The following is a 20,643-nucleotide window of genomic DNA, read 5'->3' on the forward strand; positions in this document are numbered from 1 at the left end:
GCACACAAGTTTAGTCAGAGATGTTTTTAAAATGCTGTTATGAAAATATACATGTGCACATTAAGATCTTGTCCTATACTGTTACTGTGAAAAAAAAAGCCATATGAATTTGAGGAGGAAGCTACATTGTGCATTAAACCTCAAGCTGTGTAACCATTCACTATTATGTGAAATTATTTTTGCATGGTGTAGTTAGAAGCAGAATTTGAACTAGAAATTATACGTACTTGCCACTGGAAATAAACTGATAAAATTTATTTGGTTTGCTGGACTTTACACGTGTCATCATTAAGTGAGTCTGTTCCCAAGTGTCAGGAAATTTAAATACCTTTCCTGTCTTTTCTTCAGCTCCTTGTGGGGACAATCTTTACGATGAGGATGGTAAACGTCTCCCTCCATGCATACCAGGGGCCTGGCTCACTCCTGCTATTATGGCTTGTTACCTCTTGGTAGCAAATATTCTGCTGGTAAACCTGCTGATTGCAGTCTTCAAGTATGTAAATGATCGTGCACTAATTTCTTATTGACAAGATAAAGTTTCGATGAGAGTCCATCAACTGATTTTGGAAGGGTTTGCATTCACACTCAAAATTTCTCTATGAACATGACTAGTAAATATTTGGAGTGGTTTATACACTGGGAAAGAGTGGAAGAAAATTTGGTACAGATTTGCAGTGATGTATACGAGAGAATCACTGTCTACAATTAGGGTCTAATGGATACTGACAGGCTTCAATATTGTTCTGTAAAGATGAAAACTGAATCCACTAAGTATTTACATGTGATAGAACTCTTGCAACCACTGGCAAACAGGATTCTACCATAGATCTGCAGAATGAAAATCTAAACATCAAAAATAAGAGACATTTCTACTACATCCATTCATTATCTGGCTTCTTTTCCTTTTTTTTCTTCTTACTTAGCTTTTAATTTAGAAAAAAAAGAAATGAAAGCCTCGCAGAGTTCCTTTATCATCTCCCAAGAAAGGAGTTTATATTACCTTGAACCAAGAGAAAAGATGAGTACATTTTACCAAAATCTCTGGCTGCATTTGTGGCCAGTGCAACCAACGTGCAACTGTGCAAATTCATAACGTTATTCCACAAATCCATGCTCTGGAATTTTTTCTCTGGAATAAAACTAAATGCATTTCTACTGTTTGTACTTTCTGCCAACAGTTATACACAACAGTTATGATCCATGCATTTCCTGTAATGACCTAGGAACTGGAAAATAAAAATAGGAAAAATTAATATATCTCCTGCTAGTAAAATTTTCCCAAAACACCTATTAAGAAAAGCAGGTAATTCCATTTTGATTCCCATAAATATGCAGTGTTGCAGGGCTTACTGGCATAGGTAACGGGCATCACAACCACAAAAATAGTTCATTTTGTGCCCAGAAAGCTACAGCTCACAAAGCCTGTCTTTCATTTGATGTATTTAGCTTAAAAGGTCATGAATTTTAAAGTACCCAAATGCCAGTCACATTGCTAGGGGGAAGGGGAAGCATCTTACAATGGTAACTATTATTGGCTGAAGAGACCAAGGAATCAGCAGTTTGAGAAGTAGGTCATACTGTTAACTCCTGCTATCCTAGCATGGTTGCAAGGGGGTGAGTTGTAGCTGGGAAATTCTTGATGTGCAGGAGACACAGAATGAAGTCAGATTGTCATTTATCAGTGTAAGTAATCTCGTATTCTTAGCCAAAAGAAATGGAGTGTTTTGTGCACTCAAGAAGAAGTGTATTGTCTGGTTTTCTGAATATTCTAAAGCATAGAAAGTTAGAAAAGAAATAGAAAAGATAAAAAGAGGAAGTGTCAGTATCATCATCATCATAGAAGTGATCTGCCCTAGTGTATTTTAAAATAGGTGGAAAAACATCATCTAAGACACAAAACTTCCAAATTTTCCTTTGCATTTTGTAACATTGAATATTTTTGTCTATGGATTGAATAAAGTTCTCTATTCCTTCATATTCGCTGAATTGCTAATAGAATGTCCTTATAATATAAAATACATCTCATTCTGATGTAGAAATGATGAAGCTATAACTCCCACAAACAACTCCTTCTAAAAGAATGTGCACTATTTTCAAATTAGAAGTCTGAATGAACAAAGTTTAAATTTAGGGCATTTTGTAAAAACATGAGAAGAGTTCTACATAGGTCAAGCTGATTAGCATGTTAGAAGAAAAAGATGTGATTCTTCTGGGTTTAGCATGCAAAATATCTTTCATGGATTTAATACTTTGTATAATATCAAATATGAGTATTTATTAATAGAAATACTTTATAACCAAGCTCCAAAATACTAGTTATCTGATTCATAAATTGTGCAAATTTATTGTAACAGACAGCTAAAGTGCTTTATATAGTAGAAGCAAATGAAGAGGACTCTTCTGCGTGGTACATAGGGGATGTAGAGCGCCTGCTTTGCTACCTTCAAAAGGAGTAGTAAAATAATGAGTTTAGCTTAATCATTGGTTCATTCAGTTCAGCTGCATCAACAAAGAGCTGAACAAAGCAAGTTGTATGGCCTCATGTTGTTATTTACTTTCTTCTTTTTGTCAATGTAGTTCTTGTTAAATGTTAAGTAAACTTAGAGGCCTAATGAAAAATACACCTATTCTCTTTCAGCAATACCTTCTTTGAAGTAAAATCAATATCCAACCAAGTCTGGAAGTTCCAGCGGTACCAGCTGATCATGACATTCCATGACAGACCTGTCCTCCCACCACCAATGATTATCTTCAGCCACCTCTACATAATCATCAAGCGAGTCTGCTGTCGCTGCAAGAAGCGTGAAGGAGACCAGGATGAGCGTGACAGGGGGCTGAGTATGCAGTGAATCTTCTCTGAATAGAGCTTTTTGCACATGGTAGCAGAAAGGATTAGCTTTTCCAGTGACAAAGTATTAATTTTCTTCACGTTTATGGTTCAGTGTATTTGCAGAAGAAGCATGGGACAAATTTTATATCAGGTTAACAGCTGTTGATCTCTTCCTTAAGCATACGTGATGCTGTGCTGCTAATGAACACTTTCTTTTAAATAATGACATGGTATCCACTTAATCCATTTTCAACAAGTGCTTGTAGAGTTCAGACAATGGAAGAGGCAAATATGAATTGGAAAAGAAGAGGCCACAGTTTCAAGTGTCATCTGTACATTCAACCTTGTGATTGTGAGCAATCTATATACGACCACTTTCATTTCTCCATGTTATAGACCTATTTGTTATTTCACAGGAGAACTATGAGGATGTGAGCATTCTACTGCTAACATTCTCAGCAATTATTATTATTTTCATGATGTACCTCATTGAGATAATCAGATGCTCACAATTACTCCTGTATTTCTACATTTCACAGGAAATGTATCTTGTAAGTAATTATATATTTGCACAATAGCTTTTGCTTTTAAAAAAGTGGGAAAAAAAAATGAGGAAAAAAATGTAAATATAACAGTACCTACAAATAAAAAGAGACAAATCTAAATCAGGATAAAATGTTCCCAAGAGCTTATATTTCCCTTGGATTTTCTTTACTCAATTTTAGGTTTTTGCATGTCTTATCCAAAGAATGTCTGGGAAACTGTTATATCAGATTATCTATTGCCTATAACTGGCATGCTTTATGAGCAATATTTGAATTAAGGAACAATCAAGCTGGCAAAGATTGTCTTACCCTGTAAAATCTGCTCAGTTTGTTCAAAATGTAGCACTACTGTTAAAAAGTTCAAAGGTCTGTGAGAAAATACAGCATACTGTGAATGGTCATAGAAGAAGATTATAGTCGTAATGCATCACACTGCTTTCAGAGCCATGGCCATTTTGGCTAAGTGCTGATTCCCTATCTACAGAATCATCTGTTCATTTAGTGCAGGAGTGGAATTTGCAGTATCCATCTGTCTGAAATAGCCCACTACATTGGATTTAAATTGACTGACAGATTTTCAGAAAAAGGAAATTCACATATTTTCTTCTGTTTCACAGAGTTATTTCTAAATGATGAAGAGCTAAAAAAGCTGTACGAGTTTGAAGAGCAGTGTGTAGAAGAATACTTCCAGGAAAAAGAGGATGAGCAGCAATCATCTAATGATGAACGCATCAGAGTTACCTCTGAAAGGTACCTATAAAACAACAACAACAAAACAAAACAAAAAAACCCACACCTTGTCTGGAACAATATATTGCCTTTTTGTCTCTCATTATAACCAAAGTTCACCTAAAGTACAAATGGCTTCAGACCTTTAAGAAAACCACCGTTATTTCAGAATCTGGATCCAAGGTAAATGTCAGTGCAGATGCATCCCTCACAAAATCAAGCTTTTTGTTGCTGCTTGTGACATACCACTACAGCTGCTGGTTTGGGTAGCTTCAGTGTAAGAGCATTTTTGTTCAGAGTGATTTTTTTCCCTCTCGCCCACCTAAGATCACATTTATGCTGCTTATCTGCTTGAGCAAAATAGTACATGTTGAGATTCCAGCAGCTCATTCAATCGTAATAAACATGGTGGAGCTTAATGACAAAAGTACTGGGAGTTCTTCACTTATACCTATGATTCAGACTACAGTCCAGCACTCAGAACAGCCAAATTTGAGCCTCTGCCACATAGTCTCTTAGAAGCTTTGAACAAGGCATTGAGCTTTTCTCGATGAACTTCCTCATCTAAAAGACAGGGAATAGTCGAGTGCAAATAATAAAGCTACTCTGAGGACTAGGTAATGTTTGCATATTGATGTGAAATCAAATAGTTACAATGGCAGCAGCACTTTAGCGTCATATCATTTGGCAGGATTGTTCCTAAAGGCTCTGCCTATTCTGGTAGTAGCTCTAAGTAACTCAGGGGATAAGGTCTCTTACCACCTCCTTCAAATGATGAATAATTCTCCTTGTAATGGAAATGGTACATAGTTTAAACACTTCTGCCTTAATCTTCCTCACAGTATTCTTCTTTGATTATGAACCACTCTCTCTCTATGTATATATTTCACTTCCTTTTAACATTTCTAATGAGGTTGTTCCATAAGCCATTTAATTCCCTAACAGATAAATATCATTCTGTTGAAGGGAAGCAGTAAACATTTTGCAAAATTGTAGGTGAAGTTTGAGAACAGAGAAGCGAATGAAATCTGCTACGTGTCATCAACTCATTTCTATTACACTATCCATGGCAATTTGTCAAAATCCTAGGTATTGTATCAGAGAATAAAGCAGGGTTGGTAAGCCTCACTGATTCACTATGGTCCTGTAGCCACAAACCAGATTTGCATAATTCTCATGGCTTCTTGCTCCAAATGCTTCATCATCTTTTGTGTGTGAGAGCAAAAGAATGTTAATTTAATTTCCACAGTTGATTTAGTACTGTATGTTCTCTAAGTCACATCCTAATGCCTGGTTTTTATATGCATTCTTCTAGTACCATCAATTCCTTTATGAACTAAATGATAAAAAAAAATAATAATAAAGGAAAAGAAAATAAATTCTGCTCCCCTTTGCTCTGATCCTTAATTGGAAGGTATTTCAAGAAACAAAGTAATCCCGTAAACAGTAGCATGTGTTCTCTTCATATAGCCACAAAACCTGTTTTACAACATGCCTTGATGCTATTTTAAGTCATCCTGTGAACGTGCCTTTAGAAGGTATTTTTCATATAATTAATTGGTGCTTCACAGTGAAAGAAGACAACTGAATGTGAAGTGGGTGGCACACTCAGAGAGGAATTTAATAGTAGGCTCTAACAGAGGACTGCAACTTTTGTATTGTCCTGGCATGTAAATAACAGCGAAGTTCAAATAGCCCTCTAATATAGTGTGAGGAAAGCACAGATAAAAAGAAAATGCACAAGCACTGTGCTACAAACAGGAGCAAATAATGAGTTATACATAGCACAAATTTCTCCCATAAGAAGAAATTAGTAGGTGGTGCCTATAATGGGTTACTGCACCATCCCACTGTGTGTTTTACACTTCCTCTTTTATACCCAACAGAGTTGAAAATATGTCAATGAGGCTAGAAGAAGTGAATGAAAGAGAACATTTTATGAAAGCTTCTCTTCAAACAGTTGACCTTCGACTCTCTCAGTTAGAAGAACTATCTGGTCGGATGGTGAATGCTCTTGAGAAGCTGGCAGGTGTTGACAAATCTGAGCTAACCTATACACGTTCACGGGCTTCATCTGAATGTGATGCTGCATATCTCCTAAGGCAAAGTAGTGTCAACAGCTCGGATGGCTACAGCATGTATAGATACCATGTTGGTGGCGATGAGTTAGCATATGATGACAGCACCACTCCAATGTCACCAGCCATAGGATCGCGTAAAAAAGCCCATTCTGTTGGTACAAAAGAAGATGGAGCAGACCCAAGGATGCTGGTTCCAGAGCACCATACCAGTCTCCATTATACCTCTAGTGCTAATGCAGTGACCCCAGCAGATTACAGTACATCTGCATTAGACATTGCACAGAACGTTTCCAGTCCTCATTCTGGCTCAGGTGGTTTGGGGGATGAAAACCAAGGGATTTTCAAGAAGGATGAAATGCCTCCTCAAAGTTTAAACCAGATGGATGTTATTATGAACAGACAATCAGTACCAAGACCAGATTTTCAGAACACTCAGCTGAAAGTAGAACGGACCAAGTTAGAGGCAACCATCTCTTATCCCTTGGACAAATCTAAAGCGATGCGCTATTTTCCTCCTGAAACATTCAGTGCTTGTCAAACTACTATGACGAAGTCAAGGAGCTTTATATTTGCACAGGGTGGGAAGCTGGTTGGAGGGGTAAACAACTGGACAACAGAATATAGTACCATCATGGATCAGGTGTGCCCTTCTACAATTGAGCAGTGGGCCACAGAGTGGAAATACGAAGTTGAGCAACAGCTTTCTCAAGAACGTCCTCCAGAATACCCAGGTATTATCTCTGAAGCAGAAAGGCAAGCAGAACAGAAACAGTTACAAATGGACACAGATGATGACAGTGATGTTGGTGAAGCAGGTATTAGTGCCTCTTACGCCTCTATGCCTGCCACTGTCAAAACTCAAACAGAGAATTTGTTATCAGTAAAGCCAGAAAGGACTTCTGGGTTCCCATCAGTACGATCAAAGAGTTTGCATAGCCATTCTCGGAAAGCCAAGTCTATAAAGGACAAATTAAACAGACCAGGACATGCCACTAGTGTGACTAACCTAGTAGTAGCATTTGGCAGTGCAACAGAAGAACAAAAAGCTAGACAAGAAATTGCATCCACAGAAACGGAGTGTTGAAATGGCTTACACCCCTGTTTTATTGACAGTCAAAAAAGTAACATGGCTAATAGAAAAAAATGATGGAATTTTTAATGAGTTTATACATAATAATGTTGCATACATTAGTTTCTCTTCATTTTAGACATATTAGGTACATGTTCTGCTCTTAAATAAATTCTTGCTGGGTCAAGTGAAAGGAGGATCCTCTCTCAGGGGCAGATATAAAAGCAGGCTAGTCTGCAGATGCTGACAGCATTGATCCTTCTTTGTTCCATTTCCACTCCCCTTGTAAACTCATTTACTAATGCAGTCTTTGTATTGTCTTTTCAAGAGCTTTTATAATAATTTAATAATTTAGAAAATATATTTTTTTTCTTAATCAGAAGACTTCTTAAACTGCACTAAGTTTTAACCAGCCATTGTTTTTATCCTCACACAGCTGGTTTCTTTGTGGCCATTTTGTTTTCAGATCAAAACAAAATTGTTGAATGCGTGGAAGAATTATGTAGTCCTATTTCACTTCTTGTTTCATGCATACTTCTTGGGCAGTACTGTCAGAAAGGCAGAACACAGCAGCTTCTACCCAGTAGAATACTTCTGAGTGGAAAAATAGTTATGTTTGGAAAAACCTGGCCTGGAATGCTATGCATACACATATTCTTGGCCTGTCCTTGAACTTAGTTGACATAGTCTGCTTTCAGGATCATATCTGTCTCTGCCCCAAAGCATTCTGGCAGCCTTAAACTGTTGAAAAACAGTGATCATTGTTTCAAAATGTTTAGAGAGATTTTCAGTATTTAAAGTATAGGTTGATTTTAATAATATGGATCCAAGATCTGCATTAGTGTTTTATATAAACAGGGTAACAACAGAATCCCATGTAGAGAAGGAAACTGTTTTGCCTGCAAGAGAAAAAAAAACAAACAGGAAAGGTATTCTGGTCAGGTGAGATCAGAACACAGCCAATCTGCATCTGAAGTAAATCTGCTGTGACAAACTGATCTTTAATTTTGCAATTTCGTTATGACAGTGCACAAGGAACAAGAGTTTCTGTGAGTCAGTCTAAACAAAAAATAAATTCTGCAGATGAGAAGAGGAATTCCATGTATTTCCTTGAGTCAATTTCGAAAAGAAATTTCCAATGAAAAAGCCCTCTCTACAGAGCAAGTATTTTCTATCACTCAGCAACTAAGACGGGAAATCCAGAGAATACCGGTCAAAAGTTAACACTTAACTCAATAACAGTACTCATTCATACGTTATTTTGAAAAGACAAAATTTCTTTCCCCCCCCATCAGCTCCTCATTATGTACATTTCAGTACTAATGCTTCTTACAGCATACTGAAATACAGAGATTGATATAAGACTTTAAAATGTGTTGATGGCATCAGACTTTCATTACTTGTATTATATTTTCATTCTCCACCCATAACTACATTTTGAAGCACTGCTATCATGCTGCTTGATCACAGTGACTGCCGAGACATTTCGGAAAGTTCAGACATGGTTACCATACATTTTTGCCAGCTTGGTCTTATGAGCATGTTTACTGGTTTCACTGTTATCAGAACAGTGTTGACATTTGTTTTTCATGAGGGCTTCTTTTTTTATTCAAGTTTAGGGAACGTGACATTTTATTTAAACAGAACCACATTTGAAATTGTTTCACTTCCATGTTTACTTTTGTGTTACCTTTCTATGCAACTACAGCTATTTTGTATGCATGGTTAATATATCCTCCAATTCGTCAATGCCTTTTTATTGTTTGCCTGCACGCTCACCAGCAACTAATTCATCAACAAACACAAAGGGACGCAGCTATTCAGCACTTTGCTAAATAAGCAGAATGCATTGTGGACCGCAATACAGTGTGTTGCATGCCTCTTGTTACATTGTGTTTATAAAATCTGCATTAAATCATGCTTTGTTTGACCAGACATTTTTTAGCATTTGCATTACGAAGTTACTAAGTGGCATGTAGTTTTCAAACAACATTTTACCACTATATTTATTTTCTTCTCTTGTGCAAAACATTTATAAAGAAGTCATATTAAGAAGATATGAAAGAGAATTCAGTATACCAAACTGACCACTGTAAGGATATAAAAACTCTTCATTTACTGTTTCTTCTTATGCAGCAAACAGGCTGAACGTTTTCTAAGCCAATTTCTTTTTTACCACTTGCCAGTAATTTTCCATGATATTCTCTATACAGGCTCGGATATTTCCTGTGCTCTTGCACTGCGTGAACTGATATGGTAACCCCCTTGCCAATAAATGTGAAGTGACTACACTGACGTTGGCAGAGTTATGTTAGACAAATAGCCATATTAAGATTTAAATATGGCTCTGTATGTGCACACAAGGCTGATGCTAGATTTGGAGCACGCTGAACAGAATAATGGTTAATACTTTTGCCTGCCCACCTTCATGCTTTCTTAAACACTTCGTGACAGGTTGCAAGCACAGAATTTGTATTTCTGAAGAGACACATTTAACACTGCCTTTTAAGAAGACACATCCCTCCCACTTAACGATAAATGACTCCACAGCATCATAGTGAATTCCACTTATCTATTTTTTTTTAATAATTATTATGTACTTGACGTGTACTGAACCAGGTCAAGCCTAAAGAGCGTGCGTTCTGTGTCTGTGCAGAGATGTTGCACTACGGTAATGTAAGTGCATTCACTGTACAGTATCTTGCAATACTGATGTATCCTTCTTCCCTCAAAGCAAATATTTCAAACACATTAACTATACCACCTGATTCTAATTATTTCATTTGATATTGCATCACTCTGTGAATATTTTGATGGCCTTCGCAAGCCCTGTCCTATTGCAGAGTCACCTTTTCCATTTGAAATGCTGGATTTAGATACCTGAGAAGCAAAAAAGTCCATTTGCCATATCATTTAGTAATGAATTCAAATAACCATTGGATTCTCCCAATTCTCCCAGACATGGTCTCTCCAGATTGCTTCTTTGGACCCTTTCTTGTGTTCTAGGCTTGGTGAGATGTATGTCTGTCTTTATTAAAAAAAAAAAAAAAAAAAGAATCCAAGTATCTGTGAGGCCTTCTCTGACAACAGGACAGTAAGGATGTCAACAGAATTGTTTCATTATATGTGCAAGATCCATAGGATCTGTAATGGGCGCTCTGGACAATTAATCTACAAAATTGCTGCTGAGCATTTGTGATGGCAGAGGTGAGTTTTCAAACAGTGACAGCAGCACTTGGACACATTGCTGGGGTAATGTCATTGTCAGCTTATAACTTCTGCACGCTGCTCACTTCTAATTGGATTCATGTTATATTCCAAATCACGTGATAAGCAAAAAGGAGACATACCTTATATGCAAAATCATGAAATTGTTGTTAGTGTAATGGAAATTTTAATGGTCTAATGTATTAATTATTATTAGTCTAGATCTAATTGTTATGGGAGGAAAGGAAAAAGGAGGAAAGAATAAAGGAGAGACGAAAGGAGAGAAAAGAATGCTACTACACTACTGCAGGGGAAAAAAAAACCAATAAGGTAAAATTCATATACACATGCTTCCTACTATCTGCCCCTTTTTCTTAGATGTTTTGCTCACACTTGCACTGATCTTCTGGATCTAAGAGTCACTGGCAATGAGAGTAGAGAGGAAATATTGCCAGCTGTCAGCATTCCCTGGGTTGCCTGTCTTTACTAGGGTGCATGTGATGTTGATGGTGTCTTTTTCCTTACTCCTTGCTTGCTTTCTTAGGAGCATTTTTATGTTTGCTAACAAACTGAACAGCTTGGGTTTTCTTCACTGGCCTGTAAGTCCATGTTATGCCTGAAATTTCTACTCATTCTAAACATTGCTTTCACAGATGAACAAGCCAAGGCACAGCTCCAGGCAGGTTGAGACAAGTTCAGATAAAGCAATCCTGACAAGCCTAAGGCCTTGCAAGGTCAGCATAATGCCTGTGTCCTGTTACCGACAGAGGCAATACTCTATAACTGGGCTGTGAGGCTACCTTAGACCAGAAGGCGCTTTCCTCTCCCTACAGCCATTGCAGATAAATGCTCTACTGCATGCAGTAGTCACCTGAGCTGGTATTTCAATTTGTTGATCTTAATAACCCAATGAGATCCAGTATCAAGCAGAAAGGCAAACAGATGTAAGTCTCAGCTTGACTGGGATGCTCATTTCATCCAGTGTCAGATCCAGAGAGGTTGGGCAATCAAAAAACAGTAGTTTGGATTCCATGCTGACAAACTGCAGACTTTAGAATAATTCCCTTAAAATTGCAGTATTTTACTTCTTTCAACTTTGAGCCTAATCTACAGAGACAAAACTTGATAGCGTAAAATGGTACTTTATGGTTGATGTCCTGCATCTTTACATCAGATAAGTCTTCATAACAGGCTTTAAATAAATTAGTGTTTGCATTTGTTCAGTCAGAGCAGTTAAGAGCTTGGTGTTAAAGAGAAAGGAATTGCATAATTCCATCTTCCTGCTGCTCCTTTGTCTCTACAGCACTAAAACCCCTATGAAACTGCAGTGCTTTATCCTCCATGATTCTAGATGTCAGCATTTCTCTTTTTTTGCACTAACTGGATTGCTGTGCTTAGCAAACTATTACCTCATCAGACCGACAGACTTCAAAGATTACTGTGAATTAAAATTGGACTCCAGTTTAGAAACACGGTTAATCTGAGAGTCATTATCACGTTACCTATGTTAAATAGTGCAAGCCAAGGTGGAACATTGTACCAATTAATAGCTCCAAATAACTCCAGGCAAGTAACACATACATAGTGATTAACAATGAAAGTACCTTTATACAATATAGCAAAGTTCAACATCATTAAACCCCTACACTTGAAAATACTACCTCCACTTTACAGATATGCCTTGAAAAGTAGGTGGGATTTTTTTTGTGTGTGTGTTTCTGTTTTTCCTCCTGGGATACTTAAGAAACTAAAACCTTTGAATAGTTTTTATATATTTTGCATATCCTGGCCAAGAGTATCAAAGCTGCTGCTTTGTGTAAATAACATTTAATAAATTCTTCTGATGAATCTTCATCAAAGACACCCAGAAAAGAGATTTTTTAGACTGCTTAAGAAATTTAAATTAAGACATAATGGTTATTTTCCACAGGAGTTAATACAGACCTGTAGGGCTGTTGTCCTCACAAGTCTCCAGCAAAAGTTCCACATTTCTGACTCCAAGTTATGGCAAATTGAGTGTGCAGACTATTGAGTGAACATGCAGGGAGATGTCCAGGTGAAGTAATAAACTGTAATGTTTTCAATGAAATATACAGTAAACTTTCATCAATGAATCCCTGATTTTGCAGACTTGCCACATATTCACTATAGCTCTGGCCACATAGCTAAGCTATGAAATCACACAATGTGTACATCTTTGTGTCCTGGAGTTCAAATCAATAGTTGAACTATTCTTCATTATGCTGTGAAACCCCTAAGTTGCCACAGAAATACAGGCCTGGAAGAGACAGATCATCAACACTAAAGTGAGTTCAGCACCACCACGATAGCATCAGTGGCACATGGTGGTCTAACCTGTTCTTGAACATGTCTAATGAAAGCCATTCTGTAATCTGCTGAGATCAAAAAGGATCGTTATGAAAGTCTGTTCTTATTTAACCCTAGACCTCCAGCATTGCACAAGCCAAAGTACTTCCTAACCGCAGAGCTCATTTGTGAGGTTTTACCAGAACTTTCAGGAAGATACCTAAACTGATGTGTAGTTAATACAGCAAGTTATGCACCACAGCCATAGGTAAGCAGATAAATACCTTAGATATCTCACTCTTACAAGCAATTTGTACTGTATATGAAGCTTCAGGAAACTGCCACTCAGCATGTGGGGTCTGATACCACCAGGAAAGCTGGCCAAACTGGTCTGGGGTGGCCATGACAGTGGAAAAGTGTAAGGATCCTGGTCAATCTAGCACACTGAAGTTAACTTAATGTTTAAGCAATGAAAATAACTGCACGGAGTCAAAAATGCCATTATCTGTTAGAATAAAAATGGACAGTTGCATCCCTTTTAGAACCTCTGGCTTTGTTCCATAGATAGCTTCCCACCTTTCTTTCAGGACTGCTTTGATAAGATGAAAGTATTTTCAGAAACCCCGGGTCTAGCAGAACTGTTTGAAAGAAGTGAGCAAGTGAGGCAAGACAAAATGGTTGGAGGTGGGCAGACTGTTGAGTAGATTGCCAAAAGGTGGTAGTCAGGGGACCCAGAGGACTTCCCTGTCTGTCCTGCCTGCCTGCCCCACCCGCCCTGCCCTACTTGCCTTGCCCGCCTGCTGTGCTTGGCTTTGCCTGTCCTACCTCCTCCTAACTGCCCTGTCTGCTTGTATCCCACTGCAAGTTGAGACAGAATTAACTTGCTCCTCCAAAATACTCACTCCTGTAAAATCAATGTTCTCCTCCCACTAGCATAAAACTCTTCTGGTGACAACAGCCTGTGACCAGTTCCAACAATAACCCTCACAAATCTTGTGATCTTATGCTTATGGAGAGCTTTACTGAGTTTGTGCATTTTCAGAAGAGCACTGCCATTTGAACGTCAGTCTAGTCCTTCTTTGAAATGCTCATTCCATCAAGAGTAAGGCTGCATTTACAGCCACTCCTCAGAAGGCTCTGTGCAGATGCAGGAACACTCTTGTAATTCTAGTTTGATAATAATAATTGACAGTTTTAATCACACTGTCAAATTTGATATACCTAATTTTAAGCCTAGCTGATTTGGACTGTTTCTCCCCTCCTCTCCCCCTTGCTTTCTCCTACCCCTTCTCTGATTTTAATTCTTTCAACAGTGTTCTGAATAACAAAAAACTTGCAAGAATAAAGATGAGGGCAAGTCCCCGCAGCATTTCTCACTTATCAAACATCCAAGGGATTTAGCTTGTGAAAGGGGATCAGTCACCAGCAGGAGGGGAGCCGTGGCTTGCACTCACAGCACTGTCAGGCACACATCATTGAACGACTACCAGATTCTGAAGCACTGTGCGTCTAAAATGGAACAGAGCTGAGTCCAATACCACACAGATCGAACAGTGCCACTTGGACAATGATTTTTTCAGCATAAAAACCTTACATGTAAAAGTAGAGGATAAAATGAAGGGAATTGCCCACTAACACTGTATAGGTGGGACTCTTAGGCAAGGAGCTGCACTTGTTCTAAAAAAGTATTGGTTAGGTTTGTGTTAATCTTCTCTGCCTGAAAATTCAAGCATAGTATATGGTTATGAAGGTCCTTGATGGTATTCTGCCCTGGGCTGCTGCACAGCTTTACATGTATGCACACATTTCCTTCTGCAACCCAGGCAGGTGCCTGTGGTTCATTCCCCTTCTCACTGTTCAAGCAAACCTCCCCCCCATTGGTGAGGACTTGCATTTTAGTCAGGGTGTCTGGGTGGTGCCCTGAAGCCTGTTCTTTCATTGAACACATAACACCGTGTCATGTGTTTCCCATTAATTGCAGCAAGGGAAGACATTGATCTTGTGGTGGATGCTGCGTGCTGCATGTGTCATTTTGTGCCTAAAATTGTCTCTATTCTTTTGGAGTTTTCTAATTCTTTGCTGTCTGTATGTTGTGGTGATGTTAAAATATTATTATACTGTAGCAGGCCTTCACTGATGTCTTGAATGTGGGCTGTTAAGAGAAAAATGGCAGTATATGGCCAAAACCATTTTTAATAAAGTGAGGCTATGGTGCCCACATACTGTACTGATGATTATTTTGGCACATCCTGGCCTCCTGCTCACACCCCTATCCCATGAGTCTTGCTGTAACCTGTGCCTAGCTCATAGCCAGCCCACAGGTCCCCAGCTCCTTCATTCCAGCTCACTGGCTGCAGGGCAGCACCAGCAGGTGCACCTAATTGAGGGGAATGCCATGGTTGAGGATCTGCACCTGTTTTCTCCAGCTATTCGCATGTTTAATGTGATGAGCAAATGTGCCTGTGGCAGCAACCCAGGGCAGCACCAAGATACTTTGTGTGGAAGGTGGCAGTAAGGTGAACTTGGTAGCACTAGTTTATTCATGCTAGGGTTAGATTTTAAAGCTAATTCTCTGGGACAACCCCGGGTTACAATAAAAACCTCCCTTTGCAGGCCTCATGCAGAGAGGTTTCACAGTCTCCAAGCATTGAAATCCTCTGCTTTGGTCTATGTTTTAATATTGTGCCCCCAAACCTTGCCTTTCGTGGCTGTTTCCTCTCACGACGGGCAGGGACAGATGCAGACTCTCAGTGCTTGCCCAGAAGGCAGGCTGTGCCCATGGGAGGCTTCACAAGCTAATTCCCCTTCACTCATCTGGAAGCACACGCTGGTGGGTGAGGGAGGAAATTGGGAGGATTTTGTAACCTACAGCTACTTTCTGTCTGCTCAGAAATAGCAGCATTCTATTGCAGGAAGTGGGTAACAGTATCACTGCTATTTCTGCATCATATCTTTTGTGTTGTAGTGTATGGGGCCCTCACCTTGAATGCAAACGTTGGCCCTTTTCTAGCCCATGGCAGTCAGCTCCTGACATCTGCAATTTGCACAACTTTCTGTTCCAGAACATGAAAGCTGCGAGAGATCATAGTCCCTGTTTGCCTCCAAATTCCTGATTTACTCCCTGAGGAACAGTTCAGAAATTATTTCAGCTGTTTTACCTGTTACAAGAGCTGGAACACGCAGGTGAGCACCCCCATCTACCTCTTAATTTTTTTAACCAGCTGGTGATCTAACCTGTGGAGGCCAATGCCGGGCTCCGGGCTGTGCAGGAGGGATGTGGGAGCTCCCCAGGTTGGGGTGTCAGCAGTGTGCTGAGGGGCACGATGGGTCGAGTGAGCAATCCTCGCACCATGAGCAGGCAGGATGTTCGTGAATGTTAATAGTTTAATGAGTGAAGGGCCGTACAGCCCTCTGAGATAACAGCATGAATGCTGCTGGCACGCTCTGCTGCTTAGAAGATGCCAATTATTTTCTGACGATTGTGATTCCACAAAGAAAATGAGTTGGCACGCTTTATGGTAACCTATAACTCGATCATCATTAAGGTCTCCTTCCAAACTAAGCCATTCTATGATGATTGAAAAAGTAGTTTTCTAAGAACCGCCGTCAGCTCCCACCAGGGGGACTGCCCCGGTCAGCGCACAGCGAGCCGAGCCCCATGGGACGGTTCGGGACGGGCCGCGTGCCGCCCCCCCTTAGGGCCCGACCCCGCCGGCCGCCCTGCCGCGGGGTAGCGGCCCCTCCCGCTCAGGGCCGCCTGGCCCCTGCGCGCCGCCGTAGGAAGGCCGCTCCCCGCCCCTCTGTCCAAGATGGCCGCCCCGGCACAGCCCGCCTCAGCTCGCCGCCCGCCGGGGCCGCCGCCTCCCGCCCGCCGCCGGCCGTAGAGAGCCGCCGGGCCCTGCGCGGGGAGGTGGCGCCGCGGGGAGGCGGAGGAGCCGTGGTGGGCTCCATGAGGGCTGGGGGCAGCCCCAGGCCGGGCCTGCCCAGGCCGCTGACTCCTCCCTTGGGGAAGGGGGGCGCGCGGGGGCCGCCTACGCAGCCGCCCGCCGAGGCCGCCGCCGCCGCGTGACGGAACGCGCCGCCCCGGGTGGCTGCGGGGTGCCGGGCCTCCGCCGGCGGCTGTCGGCACCCTGCCCCCGCGGGACGGGGCCTCCTCGGCACAGCGCGGCCCTACCCGCCGGCCCCTCCCCGCCTGCCCTCTGGGATCCCCGGCGGCAGCGACGATGTTTTCTCTCAAGCCTTCCAAACCCACCTTCAAGTCGTACCTTCTGCCGCTGCCTCAGGTAACAGCCTCTGATCCTCGTTCCCGCTGTGCCCTGCCCTGACCCGGGGCCGCCGCCGGCGCTGCCCTCTCTCCCGGCCCGCCTGCCTCTCTCCCGGCCCGCAGGCGCTGCCCCGAGCTGCCCGCCCCGAGCCTGGCCGTGGGGAGCGGCACCTGCGGGCCCCGAGCGGCCCCGGGGGTCCCCTGCGCGGAGGAACAAAAGCGCATGGCGGTGTGTGGAGACGAGTCCCAGTGTGGCCGGGAGCACGGCCTTGTGTTGGCTAAACCCACCCGTGCGAGGTTCTCCTGGGGAGCTTAGAGCAGCGCTCGAGGTGCCTGGGACGGCTGCCTCCCTAGGTGAGCGGCGTGCCTTTGTGCTGGGTGGGAGCGGCCTCACCCGCAGAAACCCTCCCGTAGTGAGAGCGGTTTCTTTCACTGTGGCCATCGTTTCACTTGTCATGTTTGGCTGGTGGCACGAATAAGAAAATCACAGTAAAACTGACAGGATTTCTTGTGTGAGCCACGAGGGTACTTTTGCACTTGACAGTCATTTCTTTATCTGTAGCTGCGGAGCACCCAGCAGCCCAGCTGTAGCAGCTCGTTTGGCAGGTGGATTTGGTTTTGCTTCTTCAGAAAAACTTGGTCAAAGTGAAGTACCAGCGTTGTGTAGTTCTGGGAGTGCTGGTCCTGTAAGGTGTTGGTACTGCTTTCAGTATAGGAAAAGTGAGTGACCACGGAGGTTATTGTGCTTGAAGGTTCCCATCTTCTTACAGAAGGGTTTTTCTTGTTGAAGTTTGGGATTAAAATGCAGGTAGATATGTCCTGCTTGGTTTTAGGTAATTCTTAGTGAGCTGGAAAAAGTCACACATGTCAAAAGCCAGCTGAGAGTTTTGTGCAAACCTGAATGCCTGTGTCTGCATGGAGCTTGTTGTAGGACTGAAGCTTTTGTGGTTTTTATTCATCTTCTGACTTACTGTGTCCTGAGTTACGTGGTTAGTTAAAAGTTAGCACTTAAAACATTATAACATCCTTCTAGTATGGAGCTGAATGTCTGCGGCCTGTTGATAGCATTACAGAAAGCTGTTGTTACGATTAGAGCCTCTCTTTTAAGAATAAACTCTGAGTTAAAAGAAGAATTTTCTCCTTTGCCCAGATAAGCTTGTATCTTGTTCCAAAACTGATTTTTTATTTTATTTTTAAGTAAATTCCCTTTTTCTTTCCTTCCCCCAGGCTGAGGACAATATAACTTCAGAACCCAGGATTAAAAAACTGGAACCAGTACTTTTGCCAGGTAGGCATAAACCAGGAATTTTGACAGATATCTCAGCAGAAATATATTGAAGACTTCTGTTTCTTTTAATAGGATTGGTAATGTGTGAATTGTTTTCGCTATTTTTCAGTGTATTTTAATTGTACCATGTGCCTCAAGGGAGTAAAACTTCTAAGTAGGGAAATCTGCTGTCATTGTAGTCTGTAGGGAGCTGTCTAACCTGTTTACTTAAAGCTGAAGTGCTAAACAAACACGCAATTTTGCCTGGGTGTAGAATAATGTCTTTGTTTTACTGCAAGTATGACATATGGAACTATTGTGAATTTTGTAACATTTGTGGCTCTTTCCAGGAGAGTCTTCCAGTAATCACTTTTTTTTCAGGTAGTCAGACTTTCACAGGCACACTGAACCCCCTGCTGTAGCATGTTTTGTGATCTTCCTTTGTTTTAAAGGAAAATGCAACTTCCTCTGAGTAGATGTGATTGACTTGGAGAAGGCTTCTGATATCATCTTTATTCATTTACTCTTAATACACAGCTGTTACGTGATTTTGGATTTGATGAATTAATATGTGAATCAGAAAAGCAATGTTTTTATTACTGTTCATAGTTAAAAAAATCTAAGGGGTGTGCTCTTCCACATTTTAAATGAGAAATAACGTTTGGTAAATGACATTTTGATCGATGAGGATTTCCTAAAGCCTTTTCCTGATACCAAAGGATCAGTCACCTGTTCACATGATTACTTTAATCACAGCAGTACACTTGGCCAACTCAAAATCTTGCTGTTTCTAAGTGTAATGTTCAAAACAGAACTGCATAAGGTGTTGGGTTTTTTTTCTTAGTGTTTAGAGTGTATGTTACCAAACGTGAATTTACACACACACTGATGTGGAAGCTGTTGTGATCAAGTTGTCTGTGCTGATAAAGCATGGTAACTTTCAAGATAGTCAATAGAATAAAAAAGTTGCTCTTGACAATTATTTCCCTTACTGCTTCGTTTTGAACTGTTGTTAATGAAGCTGTACTAATTGCTATGTGGTATAGTCTGGTGAGGCTCCTGAGGAGGCTAAAATCTGGTAGAAGACACTCAGGTGAAAGAGTAAATATCAGCTCACCGAAACTCTTTAATGAAGAAAAATAATAGATTTTGCTTGGGGCACAGAAGTGCCCTAAGATGTGTTGCTAAGATTGCTCGGTGTTTGACATAGTTACGTTTCTATGCTTGCTAAACTTCTGCTTAATGCTTGGCATGTTACTGGTTAGTTGTTATTCATCCAAGGCCTTTGACTCACAAGGAAGTGACTGCGTGTTATTCTCTGGGACGTTACACAGTGAATGCAAGGCAGTAAGAAATTGCTTTTCTCAAAATGCTCAAAATGTAACACCTCCTGCCTTTGCTGTGGGCGTTTGCCTGAGCAACTATAGAAAACAACTCGCATGCAGTAACTTTTTTGTTGTGTGGTTAATTCTTCCCCTGTGAAACTCTAAAGTACACTTCAGCTGATGCTGAGGAAGTTTGTTTTTTCTCAGCTGGCTTATATTTATCCCACGTTTAATCATTTCTCATTCCCTTGTCTGTGCTGTCTGTGAAATCAGCATTTGATTGCTTTTGGGACACCTGTAGTAAGTTGCCTTTGGTAGTAGAGAAAGTGACTGGAAGAGTGGGACTCAGACCACGGAATTAAAACTTCTACCTCTATATCATGCTGAGATGCAATTTTCAATTATTCCATAATAAAATTCACGGCTCCATACAGCTACAGTTCTGACTAAATCCTTTTGTGAGTGTTAGTCTGTAAAAGGGTGTGGTGAAGCTTTGAAGTGACTTATTTCAAATGAGTTAAATGAAACTCTTCCTGTTTAAAGTTAAGCAGAAGCCTGAGTACGTTTTTTTGTTGTTGTCGTCAAATGGTGCAGGAGAAAAGTGTATAAACAAGTACGCGTTGGGTAGACTGGCTTTTGGATTTGTCTTAAGTTTCTGGCCAAATTCCAACGCATTTAATTACATTAAAGCTGACTCGTACTCCCCTGCAAATACAACTTGAGTATGGGATTCCTAACATCCTGTCTTTAACAGTTGTGTGATATTGCTGTTGCTCTTGGAAACAGTCAAACCTGAGCGGCTGAATGTTGGTTATGCTCCTTTAATTGCTTGGCTTTTTAAGGAGTTACTCTGAAAGTAAATATCAGTGCAAGCCATTAATTAGTCACTGTAGCAATCCTCAAAAACTGCATGTAGCTGCATTAAGTATCAGATTCCTAAAATATAATGATGTTGATGTAGTAGTTTACTAAAATTCAGAAGAAGAACTGTAGCAAACTAAATAGCCCGCTGTCTAACT

The 20,643-nt window shown here is 40.9% G+C and overlaps 2 protein-coding genes across 6 annotated transcripts in view; both read left to right on the top strand.

Moving 5' to 3' along the window:
* The window catches only part of TRPM1 (transient receptor potential cation channel subfamily M member 1), a 130,639-nt gene extending 118,615 nt beyond the window's left edge, over nucleotides 1–12,024 (top strand). For 4 of the 5 annotated variants that reach the window (XM_040706834.2, XM_040706835.2, XM_040706833.1 and 1 more), the window contains 4 exons: nucleotides 349–493; nucleotides 2,639–2,838; nucleotides 3,993–4,125; nucleotides 5,991–10,288. In XM_040706834.2, the coding sequence (XP_040562768.1) occupies nucleotides 349–493; nucleotides 2,639–2,838; nucleotides 3,993–4,125; nucleotides 5,991–7,269 (1,757 nt within the window). In that variant the 3' untranslated portion in view covers nucleotides 7,270–10,288. Of the gene's footprint in view, nucleotides 1–348; nucleotides 494–2,638; nucleotides 2,839–3,992; nucleotides 4,126–5,990; nucleotides 10,289–10,678 lie in introns of those variants that run through there. The other variant, XM_046899254.1, reaches the window with a different exon arrangement.
* Nucleotides 12,025–16,831: 4,807 nt separating this feature from the next.
* MTMR10 (myotubularin related protein 10) overlaps nucleotides 16,832–20,643 on the top strand; it is a 36,816-nt gene continuing 33,004 nt past the window's right edge. The window contains exons 1-2 of the mRNA XM_015278987.4: nucleotides 16,832–17,051; nucleotides 18,260–18,320. Coding sequence (XP_015134473.1) covers nucleotides 16,992–17,051; nucleotides 18,260–18,320 — 121 coding nt within the window. The 5' untranslated portion in view covers nucleotides 16,832–16,991. The remainder of the gene's footprint in view (nucleotides 17,052–18,259; nucleotides 18,321–20,643) is intronic.

The sequence above is a fragment of the Gallus gallus genome, chromosome 10 (assembly GCF_016699485.2).
Source record: "Gallus gallus isolate bGalGal1 chromosome 10, bGalGal1.mat.broiler.GRCg7b, whole genome shotgun sequence".
Classification (NCBI taxonomy): Eukaryota; Metazoa; Chordata; class Aves; order Galliformes; family Phasianidae; genus Gallus; species Gallus gallus.